The following is a 19,295-nucleotide window of genomic DNA, read 5'->3' on the forward strand; positions in this document are numbered from 1 at the left end:
AAGGGACTTCCCTGGTGGTGCAGTGGTTGGAAGTCCGCCTGCCAATGTAGGGGACACGGGTTCGAGCCCTGGTCTGGGAGGATCCCACATGCTGCAGAGCGACTGGGCCCGTGCGCCACGGCTGCTGAGCCTGCGGTCTGGAGCCCACGAGCCACAACCACTGAGGCCCGTGTGCCTAGAGGCCATGCTCTGTGGCAGGAGGGGCCACCGCAGTGAGAGGCCCGTGTACCGCAACTAGGGAAAGCCCGCGCGCAGCAACAAAGACCCAACCTAACCAAAAAGAAATAAATTTTTTTAAAAAAGGGCAAAAGATCTGAATAGTCACCTCACCGAAGAGGATATACAGGTGACTAACAAGCACACGAAAGATGACCAGCATTATGTCGCTAGGGAATTACAAATTAAACCAACAATGAGATACCACTCCACACCTATTAGGATGGCGATACCAAATGCTGACAAGGATGTGAAGCAACAGGAACTCATTCATTGCTGGTGAGAATGCAAAATGGTAACAGTCTGGCAGTTTCTTACAAAGTTAGATAGTCTTATCATAGGATCCAGCAATTGCTGTACTTAGAATTTACCCGAATGAGTTGAAAATGTATGTCCATGCACAAACCTGTACATGAATGTTTACAGCAGCTTTATGAAAATTGCCAAAAACGAAGCAACCAAGAAGTCCTTCAAAAAATGAATGGATAAACAAATGGGTACAGCCATACAGTGGAATATTACTCAGTGAAATGAGCAGTCAAGCCACAAAGCCATGGAGGAAACTTAAGTGCATATTGCTTAGTGAAAGTAGCCAATCTGAAAGCCATACCGCATGATTCCAACTATATGACATTCTAGGAAAAGCAAAACTATAGACAGTAAAAAGATCTGTGGTGCTCCATTTTAATGTGTTTCCACATGTGACTCAGCCCTGCTGACAGGGAGCCTGGGGCTCGGTGAGATAAGCCTGTGTAGTGAATATGTAGCAAAACAGACATTAGAATTGCAACCCCTGTGTTTGTGGTGGGCAGGTGTGGCCCTGTGGCCCTGTGGCCCCAGGGGCCTGCTGCGGGTCTCTGTGCTAAGGAGCATGCTGAAATGCATTTGCAGAACTTAAAAGGTGATGAGAGATCAGCTCAGAGGATCCCAGCCCTGGCTATACATCAGAACCACCCAGAATACTCTAAAAACTACAAATAGGGACAATGAGTTCCAAAGAGGGGCAGGAAGAGGGAATCGACTGCCTAAAACCCAAGTTATCAGAAACAAAACCAGGACTGGATCTCTAATCTCTGATTCCTGGTCCAGTTCTTTAAGAATCACTTTCTTATTTAATGTCATGATATTTTTTGAGTTTCTATTTGCCTAGCACTGGCTTAATGACAATGCACGCAACAGATTAGTCCCTGCCCTCCTGGTGCCTTCGCATTATCTGGAAGATGTGGGTAGCAAATAAGGGGGTTGTGCACGGTCCCTGAACATTAGATTTCACTAGAAATCTTGAGCCCTGCCCCATACATTCTGCCGTGGAGTGCCCCACTGCTTGCCAGGCTCTGTGTCTGATGGACATGATGGCAGGCGTGAGGCACTCTTGTTCAGCCATGTTCTGCCTCCTGCACCCAAGCCACTTCTTGATATATGTATAAAATAGGTCCTGGTCCTAGTGATGCCACAGTTTGCACCTTTTTTATGACGATTTACAGAATCTCAGGTCTCATCCTCATCACTCTTTAATGGCCCTAAAAGGGGTCACCAGCAGAGATAGCCCAAGGTGAAGGTGCAGAACCCCAACTCTATCTGATTTATGCTTAGATCTTGGGAAAGTTCCTGAACCTTTCTGGGCCTATTTTTCTCATTGGGAAAATGGGTGCCATGATACCTGCTCTGGTTACTTCACTGCATCGTAAGAAGGCCCCAAATCACAGTGAGAGGATGCGCATCAAAGTGCTTAAGTGGTTAAGAGTCCTATGATGGTGATGAGTGGTTTTAATTGCTGTAACAGCCAACACTGAGTGTTCGTATTAGGCCAGGAGCTGTTCAGCTATAGCCTATCAAATAAACTTTACAAGAACTTTGCAATTTTTGTTTCCCATTTTAGGAATGAGGAAATTGATGCCCTGACAAGTTCGGTTACTTTCCTAAGGACAACCACTGACAAAGCTAAGGGTCAATACTGGGCTTGCCGGCTGACACCTGAGTTCATATGCTTAACCACCGTGCTTCACTGCCCACCTGGGTGTAGAACACTTAGATTCTGGTCCTAGCTGTGCTTTCTAATTTGTTGGGTAAGTTTGCCCATCTATAAAATGGAATGGAGAAGAAAGTCGTTTTGTAAAACTCTGATGTCTAAAGGGTCAGAGGGTCTGTTCTCAAATGGTTTCTTGCATTGTATCAGCCCCAGTGGTCCCCTCCCCACCACAGAAAGGTTTGGAGCCATCCAGGAAGACAGTTTAGGGCTTAATGGGGGGAATCCAATGGAGCAGAAGCAGAAAGCCTGCAGAAGAGAGGACACACACACATGCACACTGCGTCACGCCCAGCAGCTCCTCCAACCTGCGCTGTGATCGCCCCAGGCTCAGCCCTGCTTCCCTGGATTACTGATTGAGGTGATTCTTTACCAGAGCCATTAAGGCGACCAATCTATGTTCATCAAATAGCTCTGGTGCCATTCCCTGAGCACTTCCTATCTACCGGGTGCCATTCTGACTACAAGGTCCAATGGATCCAGTCAGTCCCCTTCTCAAGGAGTTTGCTGTCTCCTGGGGAAGACAGACATGTAAACAGCTAATGCTAATGCAAGTACACATGAATATGCAATAAGCAAAAACAGCCTTCGTGCTCTGGGAGCAAAGAGGGAGGATTTGCTGGAAAACCTGAAAGTGGTGTAGAGAGTAGGGGAAGGGTGAGAGTAGGGGAAGGAACTCTGCTGAAGGAACAGTGTGAGCAAAGACATGAGGTATGAAGTGCAGGGCTCTTTCTCTGAAGGGCAAACAGGGCAGTGAGGTTAAATCCAAGCAAGTCCCAAGGGAAACAGAGAGAGAGATGAGGGTGGAAAAGAAGGTTGGGGGTTGGGGCCAGACCATGGGGGCCTTGAATGCCAGGATGAGGAGTGAGATGGCCTGGGGAAAGAAGTGTGTGAGCCCTGGGGACTTTTACATGGGGCCAATTGAGGGGGTGTCCTGACTCATACCAAGAGAGGACGTGCCCCGAGTTCACCCTTCAAACAAGCAGCATCTTACCCTTGAAGCTTTCCCAGCTTGACTGCTTCCAGCTCTGCCATCCTTCCCTCCCCCAGCCAGTCCTATAAGTGGATCCAGATGGTCATTCCTATTTTAGGTCGGGGTGTGTGTTGGGGGAGGGGTAGCTATGAGCTCTATCAATCCTTTCCTGAGCTCTGCTAGAGGAGCTTCTTCCAGGACCCTGCTGTGATCCTCTGAGCCTGGAAGGGACTGTTAGTCTTTGATGGAGATTTCCCATCTGTCTGTGGGTGACAGGGGTGGCAGCAGCACAGGAGGCAAGGGCACAGGCCAGGGAAGCTTGAACATTGGGTAGGAGAACCTGGGTGACGTGTGCATGTGGGAGGGGGTCCTGTGAATGGGCTGCGAAGGGGAACAAGCCTGGGAGAGAGGCTCCAGAGGAGTCAGAGAAAGAGCTGGCTTCTCCCTCCAGGTACCTGGCCCTCCTCATGCCCCTGCTTCTGCAGCTGCCTAGGCCAAGGAGCTAGGGCTCTCTGGTCAGACCCTACGGAGCACTGTGCCCACCAACATCCACAGGTCCCTTAAAAATCTTGGGGCACTGCGAGGTAGCAGCTGACAAGCTAGGTTCCTGCTCTCAGGCTGTCTATAGCTAGCATATGATACATACCAAGCTTATAACTATTTGCCATTCATTCAGTTTAGCAAATATTAAGCAAATGCTATGTGCTAGACACTACTAGGCATTGGGTTTACAAAAGTGAACAAGACAAATACAGTGTCTGCCCTCAAGGAGTTTCCAGCCTAGTAGGGGAGTCCAACAATACACAACCACAAATGTGCTACAAAGGAAAAGAACAAGGTATTCCAGGGGAGATTCACAGGAGCTTTCCAATTTAGATGGGGCGGCCAAGGAAGAGCTCTCTGAGAAAGTGACATTTAATCTGCGACTTGAAGGATGAATGAACGTTACCCAGTTTTGGAGGGAGAAAAGGCATTTCAGGCAGAAAGGAACAGTGTGTGCCAAGTCCACGGGGTACACAAGAGCATGGCACATGAGAGGAACTGAAAAGAGGCTGTAGGACAGTGAACAAGTTAAAAAAAAAAAAAGGGCATGATGCAGGGCCTTGTAAGCATGGTATATTTGTGTTTTATCCAAAGTACAATGGGAAACCACTGGAGGTTGTCAGATTAAATGTGGTACTTGTGTTAGTACAACCAAATTTGTGGCAGGCCCTAAGAAAGACTGACTTTGGTTGTGTATTCATCCCTACAAACAATACATGTTTAAAGGGCACCCACCAGCCCTTTGCTAGAATTATGGCCAAGGTTGACAGTGATGGTAGAGGAATGTCTAAGGTATAGACCTTCCTCGGAGACCTTCCTCCAGAAGAGATGAGACAGCTATAGTGATTGAATCAAGATGTGATTTATTCATTCAACACACAGGAACTTAATCTATTCCATACATGTGCCAGATGCTGGTTGTTGCCTGTCAAGGATCACACACATGGGTCACAGGAGAGGCATAAACGTACTCAAAGAATTTTGAGTGGGTTAGAATCATTTTCAGCTGTGATATCTGTGAGGCCTTTATAAAACATCCAGTCATTCTGTAAATCAGTAAACATCTAGTGGGCATCTGCTCTGCACTAGGAACAGTGCTAGCTACTGAAATTAAGGACCTTAGAGTTCCATAACAGAGATAGACATAACCCCCCCGAAAACGCATTAAAATATTAGGTGCTAAAAACAGGAGAGTAGGCTTTCTATAGATCAGTGTTGAGGGAGGGTAATTCAATGGAAGAAAAACCTTCCCCAAAAGGCATATCTCCCACCTTCCTCAGCGGATTTATCCACACCTCCCACTAGCATGACTTTTAGCTGCTGCCTTCCTTCTTTGTCCCCCATTTTCCCTTCCCACCCCAGCAAATTCCATTTTCTTTGCCTATCTTGGCATCCGTTAAAAAGCCCAAAGAATCCAAGATTTGACCCTGGCTTCTTTATATTTATAGTGTGTGATCTCAGACAATTACTTTAACTTCCCTGAGCCTCAGTTTTCCCATTTGTACAATGAAGGGATCGGATCACATCTAAGGCTTGTGATTTACTCCAGCCAAGGTGATATTCACACTCCTGCACACTGCTCTGCAAGGCCTTTCTTTGCACGGCTGCACGCAACCCTCCACCCCCATCCCCGAGCCACCTGGCAACCATCAAGGCTCAGCTCAAATATCTTCAGGCAAGTTTCCCCTATTTCTGCACACACGCCACACATTGTTTTAGTCTATCCTTCCTTTATGCTACCACTACCTTGCAAGAGACCACAGAACGAAAAAGGGAGAGAGACTTGGGTTTGAGTCGTGGCCACTTACCTCACCCCTTAAGCCTCAGTTTCTCACTTGTAACTTGAGGGAAATACCTAAATTCGCACGTCTAAGCAGTTTACGGGGATTAAAAACAACGTATGTCAAGTGCGTGGCACCTAAGTCGCGCTCAACAAATGGAGACTGTACCACACCTCTTAGGGGCCCTCAGCGTACTGAATTACAGAGTTCTCGGTCAGTCTCCCGCGCTAGACTGCGCGCTGCCTGAGGGCATCCCTTCCGCTGCGCTTCAGTGCTAGCGCGAACACCCGAGGCTGGCGGGCGCCGAAGGAGGTTGGCCGGGCCAAGAAGGACGCGGCTCCTATTCCCGGCGGGAAGGCCAAGCCTGGCGGACCCCACTTTCCGGAAGTGACGCCACCGAGCGACCGGCGCTGGATCAGGGGCAGGCCGGAGCGGGGCGCGCGCAGCATGGCGGAAGCGGAAGGGAGTTCGCCACTCCTGTTGCCGCCGCTGCTGCCACCCCCGCCCGGGATGGCGGAAGTGGAGGCGCCGACGGCGGCCGAGACGGACAAGAAGCAATTTAGCTGTGGTGGCAGCGGCGTCATGGACGTGGAGCGGAGCCGCTTCCCTTACTGCGTGGTGTGGACGCCCATCCCGGTGCTCACGTGAGTCTCCTCCGGCGTCCGCCCGGGGACCGGGAGAGCCGGGCCCGCGTGGCGTCCTCCGGTGGCCCGGTGCCAGCCTCCGGCCCCGACACACAGCAAACCCTTCCCGCGGGTCCGGGGTTCACCAGTACCCCGCCACCCGCGCGGTGCCAGCTCTGCTGGTGAATGGGACAAGCTCCCCTCCCTCATTACACCTGGTCTGAGCTGAGAGAAAGACAGTTGTTGACCGCGGAAAGGTACTGAGGCTGGGAAGCTAAGGACCTGTGGGCGTACAGAAAAGGGGCCCCTAACTGGGTGTGAGAGAGACATCTTCATTCACTCACTGGCTTATTCATTCGTTAAACAAATGATTGCTGGTCACTTCCTATACGCAGGACATCCTGCTGGGTCTGGAGGCAAGAATGGGAGTTTGATTGGGACCACACCGACTCCTGGGATGTCGTCATTGGAAGGGCCCCCAGGGATCTGGGAGTCCAACCCTTTGTCTCACAGATGAGGCTGAAGATCACACACCATCTCAGTTGCAAAGCGCATTCAGGTCCCAGGCTGTCTGCCTCCCAGACCAGGGTTCTTTCTATGGCATCAGCCTTTGTCAGAAGAGAAAGCAGGTGCTCCAAAACTGCTGGCGCCTTTTAGCAAGGAGCTTGGGGACGGGGAGGGGGGAGTAGGGAGCTGGTTTGCCCTCGTGCTTCAGCCTTGACAGCTGATAATAACCACTCCTCACAGTGCTGGACAGTTGGCCAAGCTCTTTTACACCCATTTTCTCTGAATTCCACAGCCACTTTCAAAGGCAGGAATTATATTCTCGGATGATGAATTTGTACCATTAAATGTCTTGATCATGTTCGCATGACAGTAAGCAAAAGCATCCCAAACTCCGTTTTCTGACTCCATAACTTGCTCTCGTTCGACTACATCCCGTCCCCTCTCACCTGACGAATATATTTGTTCCCTGTATCAAAAACAGCCAAGTGGTGTGGAGAAGGGATCATTTTTGTCCTCATATGTTGCTGATCCTAAAATGAGCCTAATTCTTGTATTATGTTAAAATACTTCAGTTGTTCTGTTTTCAAATGCTTATGCATTTGTTTAAGACCACCCAAGTCTTGGACTTCCCTGGTGGCGCAGTGGTTAAGAATCTGCCTGTCGATGCAGGGGACACGGGTTCGATCCCTGGTCCGGGAAGATCCCAAATGCCGCGGAGCAACTAAGCCCGTGTGCCACAACTACTGAACCTGTGCTCTAGAGCCGGGAACCTAGCTACTGAGCCCACATGCCTTGAGCCCAGACTCTGCAACAAAGAGACGCCACTGCAACAGAGAGTAGCCCCCACTCACCGCAACTAGAGAAAGCCCGTGCACAGCAACGAAGGCCCGACGCGGCCAAAAATAAACAAATAAATAAGTAAGTAAATAAATTTATAATAAAAAAAAGAACACCCAAGTCTGAGTCCTTTCAAAATAAAAATTTTAAGAAAGTGTTTTAATTGATTAATTCAGTATTCTTTTCTTTTTAAAAAAAAAATTTATTTATTTATTTATTTATTTTTGGCTGTGTTGGGTCTTCGTTGCTGCATGCGGGCTTTCTCTAGTTGCCGCGAATGGGGGCTACTCTTCGTTGTGGTGCACAGGCTTCTCATTGCAGTGGCTTCTCTTGTTGCGGAGCACGGGCTCTAGGCGCACAGGCTTCAGTAGTTGTGGCACACGGGCTTAGTTGATCCACAGCATGTGGGATCTTCCTGGACCAGGGCTTGAACCCGTGTCCCCTGCATTGGCAGGCGGATTCTTAACCACTGCGCCACCAGGGAAGTCCCTCAGTATTCTTTTTAGCACACCTACTAAGTGACTCCTATTTGCCTAGAGTAGTTCTAGGTAATAAGAATATACAGTGGTGAGTAAAACAGGTATGATCCTTGTTCTCACAGAGTTTAAATCATGGTGGAAGGAGATAGACAGTAAACAAGTAAACTAATAAAAGAACTGAGGGCTTCCCTGGTGGCGCAGTGGTTGAGAGTCCGCCTGCCGATGCAGGGGACACGGGTTCGTGCCCCGGTCCGGTAAGATCCCACATGCCGCGGAGCCGCTGGGCCCGTGAGCCATGGCCGCTGAGCCTGCGCATCCGGAGCCTGTGCTCCACAACGGGAGAGGCCACAACAGTGAGAGGCCCGCGTACCGCAAAAAAAAAAAAAAAAAAAAAAAAAAAAAAAAAAAGAGAGAACTGATAGTGAATCGTGCTATGAAGAAAGTAAAATGTTAATGTGAGAATAACTGGGAGGGAATGTATTGGTTTTGAGAAAACCTGTCTTGTTGTCCCGAGATCTCTTTGGTTTCTCCCTGTTCTCAAAGACACGTCTGTGGAGCCTTCTGCTCTTCAGAGAGCTGGTAGCAACATTAAGTGGAAGCACCACGATCCCCAGTCGTCGGGGACGGAAGCAGCACGCACCCCATTTCTATTCAGATCTATTTACACGTGTTCATAAGATGAATAAGGCCTACTGCCCCATCAGAAGGCTCATGTTCCCATCAAAGGACTCGCCTTCCAGCCGGAGAGAGAGAGACAGGTGAACTCACCATTGTAATACATTGTGGTGACTGCTGACCTAGAATGCGGAGCTAGGAATAGATGTGGCACAAGGAACTGTCATTGATTTGGGGGGTGGGGGGATCAGAGAGGAGGAAACTGAATCCAGAGATCTGTCTGTCCCCTCAGAAGTGTTGATAATTCTGCATGAAAAGCCAGATAACAGCTATTGCTACTACTAAAAACAGCAAAGATTGGAAACTTACTCTCTTCTGGGCTCTGTTCTAAACATTTTATATTCACTGTCTCATTCAGTCCTTTTATCAATGTAATGAAAATAGGTCCTGTCATCCTCATTCTATACATGAGGAAATAAGGGCTTAGAAGCCAGCATAGGGCTTTTTCCACTGAAATAGTCTACCTATACCAGGTACAGCTCCAGAGTCAATAACTCATTCATTCAATAAATAGTTCTTGAGGACCTATTATGTACTAGTTCTGAGTAGACAGTAGTCCACAAAGCAGCTTTGGAGCTTGCCTTCATGGAGCTTCCAGACTGACAAATACTTTTGAGAGTTTCTTCTCTGCAGCTTCCCCAGGCGCAGACTCTTCTGTTTTCTCCAGCCTTTACTCTAACTTCCAGCGAAGCCGTGGTATGTGGAGTATTGGTCAAACCCAGACCTTCTCCCCAACCAGATGAAAGGAATTGAGGGTGGGAGGGGGAGATGGGTCTTGAGATTAGGGCCTGAGAAGCCAGAGGAGCTACTTTCCCATAGTTCTGAGTGTCCATCCTGTGGACACTATGAGTCTAAAGCGACTTATTGTACGCCAGCCAGTCCAGCCAATCAGATAGCAAGTATTTATTGTACACCCCATGGTAACAACATTGGGCAACTACCAAGTGCAGGGAAGTGTCATAAGCATTTTGCAGGCATATCCTGTTTGATCCTCACAATCGCCCCCCATTGAGGTCATCATCATCACTGTTCACCTCTCACTGACAGATAGGAGTGAGTGCCTGCCCAAAACAGTCAAGACTCAACCCAGGTCTGACCTCAGAACCTGACTCCACTCTTAAATGCATGATATTCATTCATGCATCATTTAGTCAATGACTGCTTAGCTCCAGCTCTGTGCCAGGCACAGCCCTGGGGGCTACTCTAATCAATAAGAGAAAACCCCTGCTCTCTCGGAGTTTACATACTAGAGGGGAAAGACAGTAACCATAACAGTAAACAAGATGATTGCAGATAACAGTAGATACTATGAGGAAATTAAAGCAGAGAAATGGGATCTGGGATGCCTGGGGTTGTGTGTGGCTACTCTAGAAGGCACTGTCAAGGGAAACCTCCAAAGTTGACTGTTGAGCTGAGGCCTAAATGATGAGAAGCAGCCAGCTGTGTGAAGCTCTAGAAGAGTGTCTGGGACGAAGGCAAATGTAAAAAAAAAAAAAGCATTGAGGTGGGAGGATTTGGTGTGTCTGAGGAGCCAGAAGTGGGCAGTGTAGCTAGAGAGAAGAGTGAGGTGACTTCAAGGAATAAGCAGGGCCAGACTGTTGGAAGGAGTTTGGAGTATAAGTGTAATAGGAAGCCCGTAATGGATGTTAAAGCAAGGGAATGACAGAATCTGGATCATGTTCTTAAAAGACCACTCTGGGGAATTCCCTGGCCGTCCAGTAAGGTTGGGACTCGGCGCTTTCACTGCCGGGGGTCCGGCTTCAATCCCTGGTCCGGAAACAGATCCCGCAAGCCATGCGGCACAGCCAAAAACAAAAAGACCACTCTGGCCCCACCATCCTTTCAGGTGGTCAAGCTGCAGACGTGGAAGAGCTCTATCCTATCGTCATAAAACTGCCCAGTCTTCCTTTTAAAGATCTTCTCAAGCCATCTGCTTCTCACCTGACCAGTACTCTGGTCAGGATCACCATCATCTCTTGCCAGTATTCCAGAACAGCCTCTGAACTCCTGTCCCCCTCCCATTCTCCAGGCACGTGCAGCATTTTGCCTTGGAGTTTTGCTTTCTGCCTGTCAACATCCTGTGCTTTCACAGGTCAAGGTTAAAAGTTACCTCCTGTGTGAAGTCTTTGCTGACTCTGCCCCAGCCCCGTGTAATTGTTTCCTTGGGCTATATCTCTGTGGCTTTTGCCTCCACCTCCCAGCAGGCAGCCTTCAAATCAGCACGTGGCTGCTGGCCCTGGGAGTCCTTTTTTCTTTTTTTTCCCTGGGAGTCCTTCTTAAACTGGATCAGTCTCTCCAGCACCTAGTTCCTGTAGAGCCACGGTTCTCAGACTACAAACAGATCCGGAGTTCCTGTGCGTTTTGCATATCGGAGTCCAACTGAGATTTGGGTTTTTTTAAATGCCCATGGCTTTTAAAAATTCAAACTTTCAACTTCCCTGGTGGTGCAGTGGTTAAGAATCTGCCTGCCAGTGCAGGGGACACGGGTTCTATCCCTGGTCCGGGAAGTTCCCACATGCCACGGAGCAACTAAGCCCATGCTCCACAACTACTGAGCCTGCGCTTCAGAGCCCGTGAGCCACAACTACTGAGCCTGCATGCCGCAACTACTGAAGCCCGTGTGCCTAGAGCCCGTGCTCCTCAGCAAGAGAAGCCACCACGATGAGAAGCTCGCCCACCACAACGAAAAGGTAGTCCCCGCTCGCCACAACTAGAGAAAGCCCGCGTGCAGCAACGACGACTGAACACAGCCAAAAAAAATAAAAATTAGAATTAAAAAAAAATCAAACTTTCAGTTCCTGGAATACATCATGCTTTTGTCCTGATCTCTACCCTTGCACACATTGTTTCTTAATCATTTCCTCAGAGGAGCCTTCTGAACCCCACCCCCACCCCAATGTGTGCACACGCGTGCACGCACACGCACACACACACACACGCTGGTTTAAGTGCCCCCCAACACTTTTTTAAAAACTTTTTAATTGAGGTATAACATGTACCATAAAGTGTAAAAATCTTAAGTATACGGCTCAGTGAATTTTGCATGTGTGTGCACTCATGTCACCCAGGTCAAGAGGATGTTTCCAGTATCCAGTGGGCTCCCTTGTGCCAGTCAGTTCTGCCACAGAAATAACCCCTCTTCTGCCCTCCAGCACAATAGATTAGTTTTGCCTGTTCTTGAACTTCACATAAACAGAATAATATGCATGCACTTTAGTGTAAGTTTTCTTTTACTCTGCCTTGTATATGTGAGAATCCGTGTTGTGCATAGCAGTTTATTATTTTTCATTGTTACCTACTATTTCACTGTATGACTATACCCCAATTTACTTACCCATTTTACTACTGTGGGACATTTGGATTATTTCTAGGTTTTTTTAATCAACTTTATTGGGATATAATTCACATACAATAAAGTGCATACATTTTAAGTGTGTGGTTCAGTGAACTTTGACTACTGTTGTTTCCAGCTATTTTTTAATAAAGGTGCTGTGAACATTCTTGTCCACGGCTTTGGTGGACACACGCATTTGTTTCTGTTAGGTGTATACTCTGAAGTGGAATTGCTGAGGTAGAGGGTGTGGTACCAGTTTTCGAAAGCTGTGGAAACAGTTTATTCTCCCAGCAGCAGTGAGAAGACAGTTGCAGTTGCTCCGCCTCCTCACCACACGCAGCGTTACCGTCCTCTGAGTTTAGCTGTTCTGTGGGCCGCGCTGGTTCCCCGCTCTGCTGTTCACTTGCACTTGCCCCTCTTCTGTACTTCCCCTCCCGCCGCCGCCACCCTAGTGGACACTTACCACACAACGTTATATTCATATGCTGTCACCCTGGATGGACTGTTCCCAGCGTCTGTCTGACCAGCTGAAAGACACCCACAAACTCTGCCCTTTCCCTGTCCTTTTTTCCACAGGTGGTTTTTCCCCATCATCGGCCACATGGGCATCTGCACATCCACAGGAGTCATTCGGGACTTTGCTGGCCCCTACTTTGTGTCGGTGAGTCCCCATTCTGCCCCCCTCTGGAGGGTTCCAGGGCCCAAGTGGAAAGCTAGCCTATCTTGCCCACAGGCAGCCTTCCTGTCTCCCCAATATGCAGGAGAATGCAGATGCCATGCAGTCCTGGTCCGGCCCTCTGCTTCTCACCAGTGTTTGACCCCTTTCCCCCTTCTCTTGCCTCCAGGACAGGCCAGGAGGGCAGTCTGGCCAGAAAAATTCTTTTTTTTTTTTTAAATTTATTTATTTATTTATTTATTTATTTATTTTTTGCTTTATAACAAATTTAATCAGTTATACATATACATATGTTCCCATATCCCCTCCCTTTTGCGTCTCCCTCCCACCCTCCCTATCCCACCCCTCCAGGCGGTCACAAAGCACCGAGCTGATCTTCCTGTGCTATGCGCCTGCTTCCCACTAGCTATCTACCTTACGTTTGGTAGTGTATATATGTCCATGCCGCTCTTTCACTTTGTCACAGCTTACCCTTCCCCCTCCCCATATCCTCAAGTCCATTCTCTAGTAGGTCTGTGTCTTTATTCCTGTCTTACCCCTATGTTCTTCATGACATTTTTTTTTCTTAAATTCCATATATATGTGTCACAGAAAGATTCTTAAGTAACTGACCCGGCCCTTTGCCCACCCCGGGGGTACCAAGACCTGGGTAGGGTTAGAGGCAAGAGTGGAGAGTCAGACCATCCTGGTTCCTTGGTCCAGGAACCAAGTGTCTGGACCTTCAGAAGGTGGGAGTCACAAGGCGGGGGCACAGGGGAGGCTGACATGGTTCCCTGGGTGTGGCCATGGAGAAGAGGGGGTGGACCTTCTAGAATGAACCAGCTGTGTTCTCAGGTCTGTTCCCTGGGGATGTGCCTGAGATAGGGCAGTGGGCTTGCTCCAGATGAGCAGGCAGTATCCTGCCTATTTCGAGGTGGCAGCTTCCTCTCCATCAGAGGCCGGGATGAATGGGTGTGGTGGCACCAACCTGTTTATATTCGTATTTGTCATGATCATCTTAACACCACAAAGGTCTTTCATACCCATTACTTTCACTGTCATATACGTGTATGATCATTCATCTTTGACCAGCTCTGTCAGCAGATTCTGAACCCAGAATCTGTCCCTTTGTAACTCCTGGACCCACATCTTGTGTGGCAGGTCTAGGACTTGGCTAAAACATCCCCCTCATAGCAGGCCTCTTGAGGCCCAACCGCTGTGTCTACCCCACTCACCCCAACCCAGCCCACGTCCTGCCTTGACTGCAGTCACACTGCCAGATTCTGTGTGGGCCACCACTGTCGGGTCAGGAGGTCAGAGGGTGTCCTCACTCACACCACGAAGGAAACCACTTCCCTGTGGACAAGGACCAGAGATTGACCAGAGAATCTGGAGAAAACAAGGCCCAGAGAGGGTGAGAGAGTTACTTGGCAGCCACACAGAGGCAGTCAGGGCTGCACCCCGAGTCTTCGGTCTCCGGGGGCAGTGCTCTGTGCACTCCTGAGCCACTGCTGGCCCTTCAGATATCCCACCAACCCCAGAGCAGGGCCCGGGCTCCACTTCTGCCCACCCACTTACCTCCTTCTAAGTCACGACACTTCCACCACCAACCCAGGTCTGTCGGCTGGGCTGGACGCAGTTCCCCACTGACCTCTGCTCTTGTCCCTCAACAGGAAGACAACATGGCCTTCGGGAAGCCTGCCAAGTAAGTGGTGGACATCCGTGTGATTGGCCCTAGAGCCAGCTTCCTCCTACCTGGAGCAGCAGGCCAGGCCTTCTGGGGCACAGCAGGAGCCAGCAGCCTGAGGATGGGGTGAAGGGGGGCAGCCAGGGTCTACCAGAGCATCTGACCTTGTACCACACATCTCCTGCTCCAGTCCCTGGCTGGGTCCTTTATCCACAGGCCGTCTAGGCCTTGCCTCAGCCCTGCAAGGTCGTGTTTTCAGCTCCATCGGAAAGGTGAAGATAAGGAAGGGACTTGGTCAAGATCACAAAGGAAGTGGCAGAGCTGGGACTCACACGCAGGTCCGTCTCACTCCAAAACCTGGACTGTTTCTCCTGCCCCTCAAGGAACAAACATGCCATTTAAGGTGTAAGGGAGGCATGGTTTGGAACTCTGCTGGAAAGTTCTGGTTGGAGAGAATAAAGGCAGTTTAGTCTCTCCTGCAGCTATTGCTGGTTTGCATGGGATTTCTGGACTTCATTTTTCTGTCTTGGGGGCCCACCTCAGTTGTGGGTCTGGTGACAGTCCCTCAGTCTTCAGTCTGCTCAGAACAGCATCAGATGCTCTGTTGCCCAAGGCAGCGTCCAGGAGGGTGGAGCCCAAGGAGGAGTTGGTGTCCCACACAGCATAGGCGGCCTGGAGCTGGGCTCTCCAAACCGTGCTGACGTCCTCAGGCAGGTGGAAGTGTGAGCCAGGGGCCTCTGGTCTGGGTGTCTGCTGCCAGACTGCTCCTCAGCGAGAGCTGTAAGGACACCTGTTTCCAGGCAGGAACCCCTGAGCAGCTGAAGTCCCGGCCACGGTGGTTTCTCACTGGTCCAGTCTGTAGGCCCCTCTGTCAAGCCATTCCCCACATAGTAGCCAGAGGGCGCTCTGACCTCCCAGTGCCCCCTGGCCCGAGACCCTTTGGAGTGTCACCCGGCTTGAGGTTCACAGACTTTAGCTCCACCAGCTATTCTCCCATTCACCCTAGTCTCCCATGTGGGGAGATGGGGAGAATGCTTTCTGACGGATGAACTCCTCAGGATGACATTCAAGTTGCCCAGAACGTGGCCCCCCTGCATCTCCAGCCTCACCTTCCAACATCCCTCACCCCGTTCTTCCCTCTGAATCCCCCCAGCAGTGCCCAGTTACTTAATTTCTGGTACACACTTCACAGTTCTGTGCCGCTTCCTCTGTTCAAACTGTTCCCTCTCCCTAGAATATTCACTCCCCATTCTGCGCCTGGCTATTCCTTCCTCCTTCACACTGGACTCAGGTGTCACCCCCAGGAAGCCCCTCACATCCCCAGTGAGTGAGTTCATATCCTCCCCAGGATCCACATGGCAGTGGGCATGTCACACTGTTGCAGTTGTCTGCTGTGTGGCCCTTTCCCTGGACCTGGCTCACCCCTGTAGCCTCAGCACCCAGCTCAAGGCCCTGCACAGAGCAGGCGTCAGGGGACATTTGTGGAGCTGAGCCAGTGCCCAGAACCCCTTCTCCCCCCTCAGGTACTGGAAGCTGGACCCTGCTCAGGTATATGCTAGTGGGCCCAATGCGTGGGACACGGCCGTGCACGACGCTTCTGAGGAGTACAAACACCGCATGGTAGGTGGGCTGCTCCTGAGGGCGGGAACGAGGGTGGGAGGTTTCCCCGCAGCCCATCCTGACCCAGCCCATCCTGCATCTCCAGCACAGTCTCTGCTGTGACAACTGCCACTCACATGTGGCCTTGGCCCTGAACCTGATGCGCTACAACAACAGCACCAACTGGAACATGGTGACTCTCTGCTTCTTCTGCCTGCTGTATGGGAAGTACGTCAGGTGCGCTGCCTGTCCCCCTGGCCGCCGCCACCCTTCCCGGGGCCGCTCTCCCACGGATCCCAACAGGGCCATTTCTGGGGTCCTTCAGCCAGCAGGGACAAAGCAGGAAAACAACTAGCTGAGCTCCTGGTGAAGAGGGCGGTGCTGTCTGAAGCCCAGCTCTGTCCCTTGCTCACTGTGAGATCTTGGGTAGCTGCCTTGGCCTCTCTGGAGCTGCAACTGTCCTTGGTAAAATGGAGATAATGATTCTGGCTCCTCAGGGATGCCGCGTGTGTACAGAGCCCTGTGCTCAGGTCCAGTGAACAGGTGGGCCCTCAGAAGAGGGTGGGTGACCCCATAGGGGCCCCTCCCAGCATCCCTCGTCAGAGGCAGGGTTCTGGGCGGGTGGGCCCCAGTGGTGGCCTGGGATGACCTTTGAAGCCCCCACCTCATGACTTGTGAGGTCAAAGGCCTTGGTCCTAATTCACAGATAAAGGGAGCTCAGAGAAGTGGAGTGACCCTCCCACCGGGGAGCCAGCGCACACCTGGGCTGACCCAGCTGCCTCCAGGCTTTCTTCCAGCTGCGCTTATCATTAAGAGCTTCTGAAAAGGAGATTTTTAGGGTCTTTTTTGGTCCAAAGGCTTTTAGAGGTCTCCTGGGAAGACCTTATCTGTGGTCACATAGAGACTGAGGCAGAGGCGGGGTTGAAGCCGGGCTGAGCCATAGCCCGGCGCTAACTCTCGCTGACCCCTCCCCGCCCACTGGGCTGTGAGCAGCCAGGGCACTCCTGGCTTCCCCACCCAGACTGAAGACTTCTGGGTCCTCTCGCCGCCGACCTCTCCCCAGACACGGGGGTGATTGTGGATGGAGTCAGGAAGGCCCAGAGGGTGGGCGTGTCTCCTGTACCCACCCAGCGAGGTGTCACATCTCCACCAGGAGCCTGGAACAGCCCCTGCCCAGGACCGTAGCTGGTGCTCCTCCACAGCGGGCACCAGGCCTGGCCCAGTCCCTTAGTTGACTGAGTTTCGGGGTGAGGGAGGTAGTTCCAGGAGCTCCCTTGGGGGAAGCGGCCCCGTCTGGGTTTGTGGGAGGACAGTGTGCCGGACCACACGCCCACTCACTGGGCCCTTCCCTCCCATGCTCCCCTCTCTCCATCAGCATCGGGGCCTTCGTGAAGACCTGGCTGCCCTTTGTTCTCCTCCTGGGTGTCATCCTAAGCGTCAGCCTGGTCTTTAACCTGCGGTGATGGCTGCCCCATGGCCCTGGGCCCACCAGGCTCCTGAGGAGGCAGCCGCCATCACCTTTCGTTCCAGATTCTTTCTCCTCGCCCCGAAAGGCAGGGATGGGCCTGCTGGTTTTAGTCCAGGGCTCTGGGCTAAGTGGGGTGGAATAAGGGCTGAGGATGAGCATGGGGTGGTTTTTGTGTCTGTTTGCATTTTGTGTCTCACTGGTCGCTCAGAAGCTCCCTGCCCCCTCCTTCCCAGGCTTGTGACTCCCACCCTTGAGGCACCCTTTGTTCATCTGTTGGAAAAGCCTTAGCTTCCCTCTAGAGCTGTGTCTGCCACTGCCTGCTGGGCTCCCTCTGCCTCAGCCCAGTGCCTGGTGGGGGAGGGAAGGATATTTGGACCCACCAGACAAGGCAGCACAGGGACCAGAGCTGGATTTGAAGCCCCTTCTCCTGCCAAGACTCTGGTCTCAGGGTGAAGGTACACTAAGAAGTCTGCATAAACTCAGCCACCCTGGGGCCTTCTCCACTGGCCTCTAGAATGGTCCAGTAGGGCTGACGGGCCCCCTTCAGATGTCTGCCAGAAGCTGCACTAGGGGTAGTTTGCGCCCCACTCCTGGCAGCCACCAGCCCATGCAGCCCCCTCTTCCCACTCTCCCAGGGCCTCCAAGCACTTGGGCCCATCTCCCCCCTGCAGTTTGGGGCCTGGGCTCCCCCAACCAGGCTGGAGAGATGAGTGACACTGACGTATCCAGAGTGACCCCTGCAGATCAGAGCGATGTAACAAAACTTGTCCTTGGCCCCAGGAACGGGCCTCGCACTGGTGACGGCACCCCTTGGGTCCGAGATGTCAGGGGGCCGTTGGAGCAGCCAGCGCCATCAGGGAGCTGAATGGGAGCTGTCTCCTCCCACCTCCCACGGCTCCCCCTTCTCTTCAAGTTGTGGGACAGGCCTGTGCTGCCCCCCTCACCCCTGCTCCATGGATTCCTTTGTGTGGGGCTCCTGGGCAGGACAATAAAGAGTTTTAACTCCAGACCGTGCTTGTCCTTGATTTCTCCCTTCAGTGGTCCCTGGTTTCACTGAAGACATGCGCTCCCTTCAGCTCCTATCTTCGTGGTGAACTTGGGTTCCTCTGCCTCCGGCAAGGGGTCTGGTTGCCAGGGACATGGTGGGGTCCTCGTCCAGTGCCTGGAGCTTGCAGGAGTCAGCATCCCTCGGGTGTATCCTGCTCTGAGCCGGAGCGCTGCGAGTTCTCCATGCCTCGTCCACCATCCCAAAGCTTTCTCCTTGAGGCAGGCGAATATTGAAACCCCTCCCACATTCCCTGTTGGCAAGAACTTGGCAGTAAGATTGGGAGTCAGTGCTGACAGACCAGGGCCCTGGACCTGGCCCCCACCGTATCCATTGATCACGTTGCCAAGCTCCCCGTGCTCACCCACAGTGGTCCAGTCACTGCCCTGCTCCGTGGTGCCTCTACTTCTCCGTGGCCTTCGGGACCCTGCACTCTCACTCTCCGTGCATCCCACTCTCTACCGAGACAGGGCAGCACCTGCTCCCCAACACCCACCCACTTCTGGTCCTTTGCTTTCCACCTGTTGAAGTCGTGCCCTTCCTTCTCAAGGCCCAGCTTAAAAGCCACTTCCTTGGTGAAGTCTTTCCTAACCTTGCCCTATGCCAGGTATCACTTTAGTTGAACTAGCAAAGGATTTGGTCTCTGAATCCTGAGAGCCCTTTGTGTTCACCCTGAGGATGGCCTTGGGGACAGCTCTAGCTGCGGCCTTCAGGGCCCTGGATCAAGTGTCCATCAGCTCATCCCAGACCCTGCGGTGCTGTGGTTTCCAAGCCTGGGGCTTCTCCAGGGCATGACAGAGGTAACCCCTCCCCTCTTCAGAGCAATCCCATTTTCAAAAGTCTGTTC

General features: G+C 51.5%; 1 protein-coding gene across 2 annotated transcripts; it reads left to right on the forward strand.

Annotated features, from left to right (window-relative positions):
- Positions 1–5,948: 5,948 nt before the first annotated feature.
- Positions 5,949–18,410, forward strand: TMEM222 (transmembrane protein 222). 2 transcript variants are annotated; one of them, XM_060089234.1, is made up of 6 exons: positions 5,949–6,183; positions 12,571–12,655; positions 14,323–14,354; positions 15,860–15,956; positions 16,042–16,172; positions 17,311–18,410. In XM_060089234.1, the coding sequence occupies exons 1-6, from the start codon at positions 5,987–5,989 to the stop codon at positions 17,396–17,398; spliced, it is 630 nt and encodes a 209-aa protein (XP_059945217.1). In that variant the 5' UTR covers positions 5,949–5,986; the 3' UTR covers positions 17,399–18,410. The 2 variants fall into 2 exon arrangements, with proteins under 2 accessions (XP_059945217.1, XP_059945218.1); XM_060089235.1 differs by having other exon boundaries at positions 16,042–16,163.
- Positions 18,411–19,295: the final 885 nt, after the last annotated feature.

The sequence above is a fragment of the Mesoplodon densirostris genome, chromosome 2 (assembly GCF_025265405.1).
Source record: "Mesoplodon densirostris isolate mMesDen1 chromosome 2, mMesDen1 primary haplotype, whole genome shotgun sequence".
Taxonomy (NCBI): domain Eukaryota; kingdom Metazoa; phylum Chordata; class Mammalia; order Artiodactyla; family Ziphiidae; genus Mesoplodon; species Mesoplodon densirostris.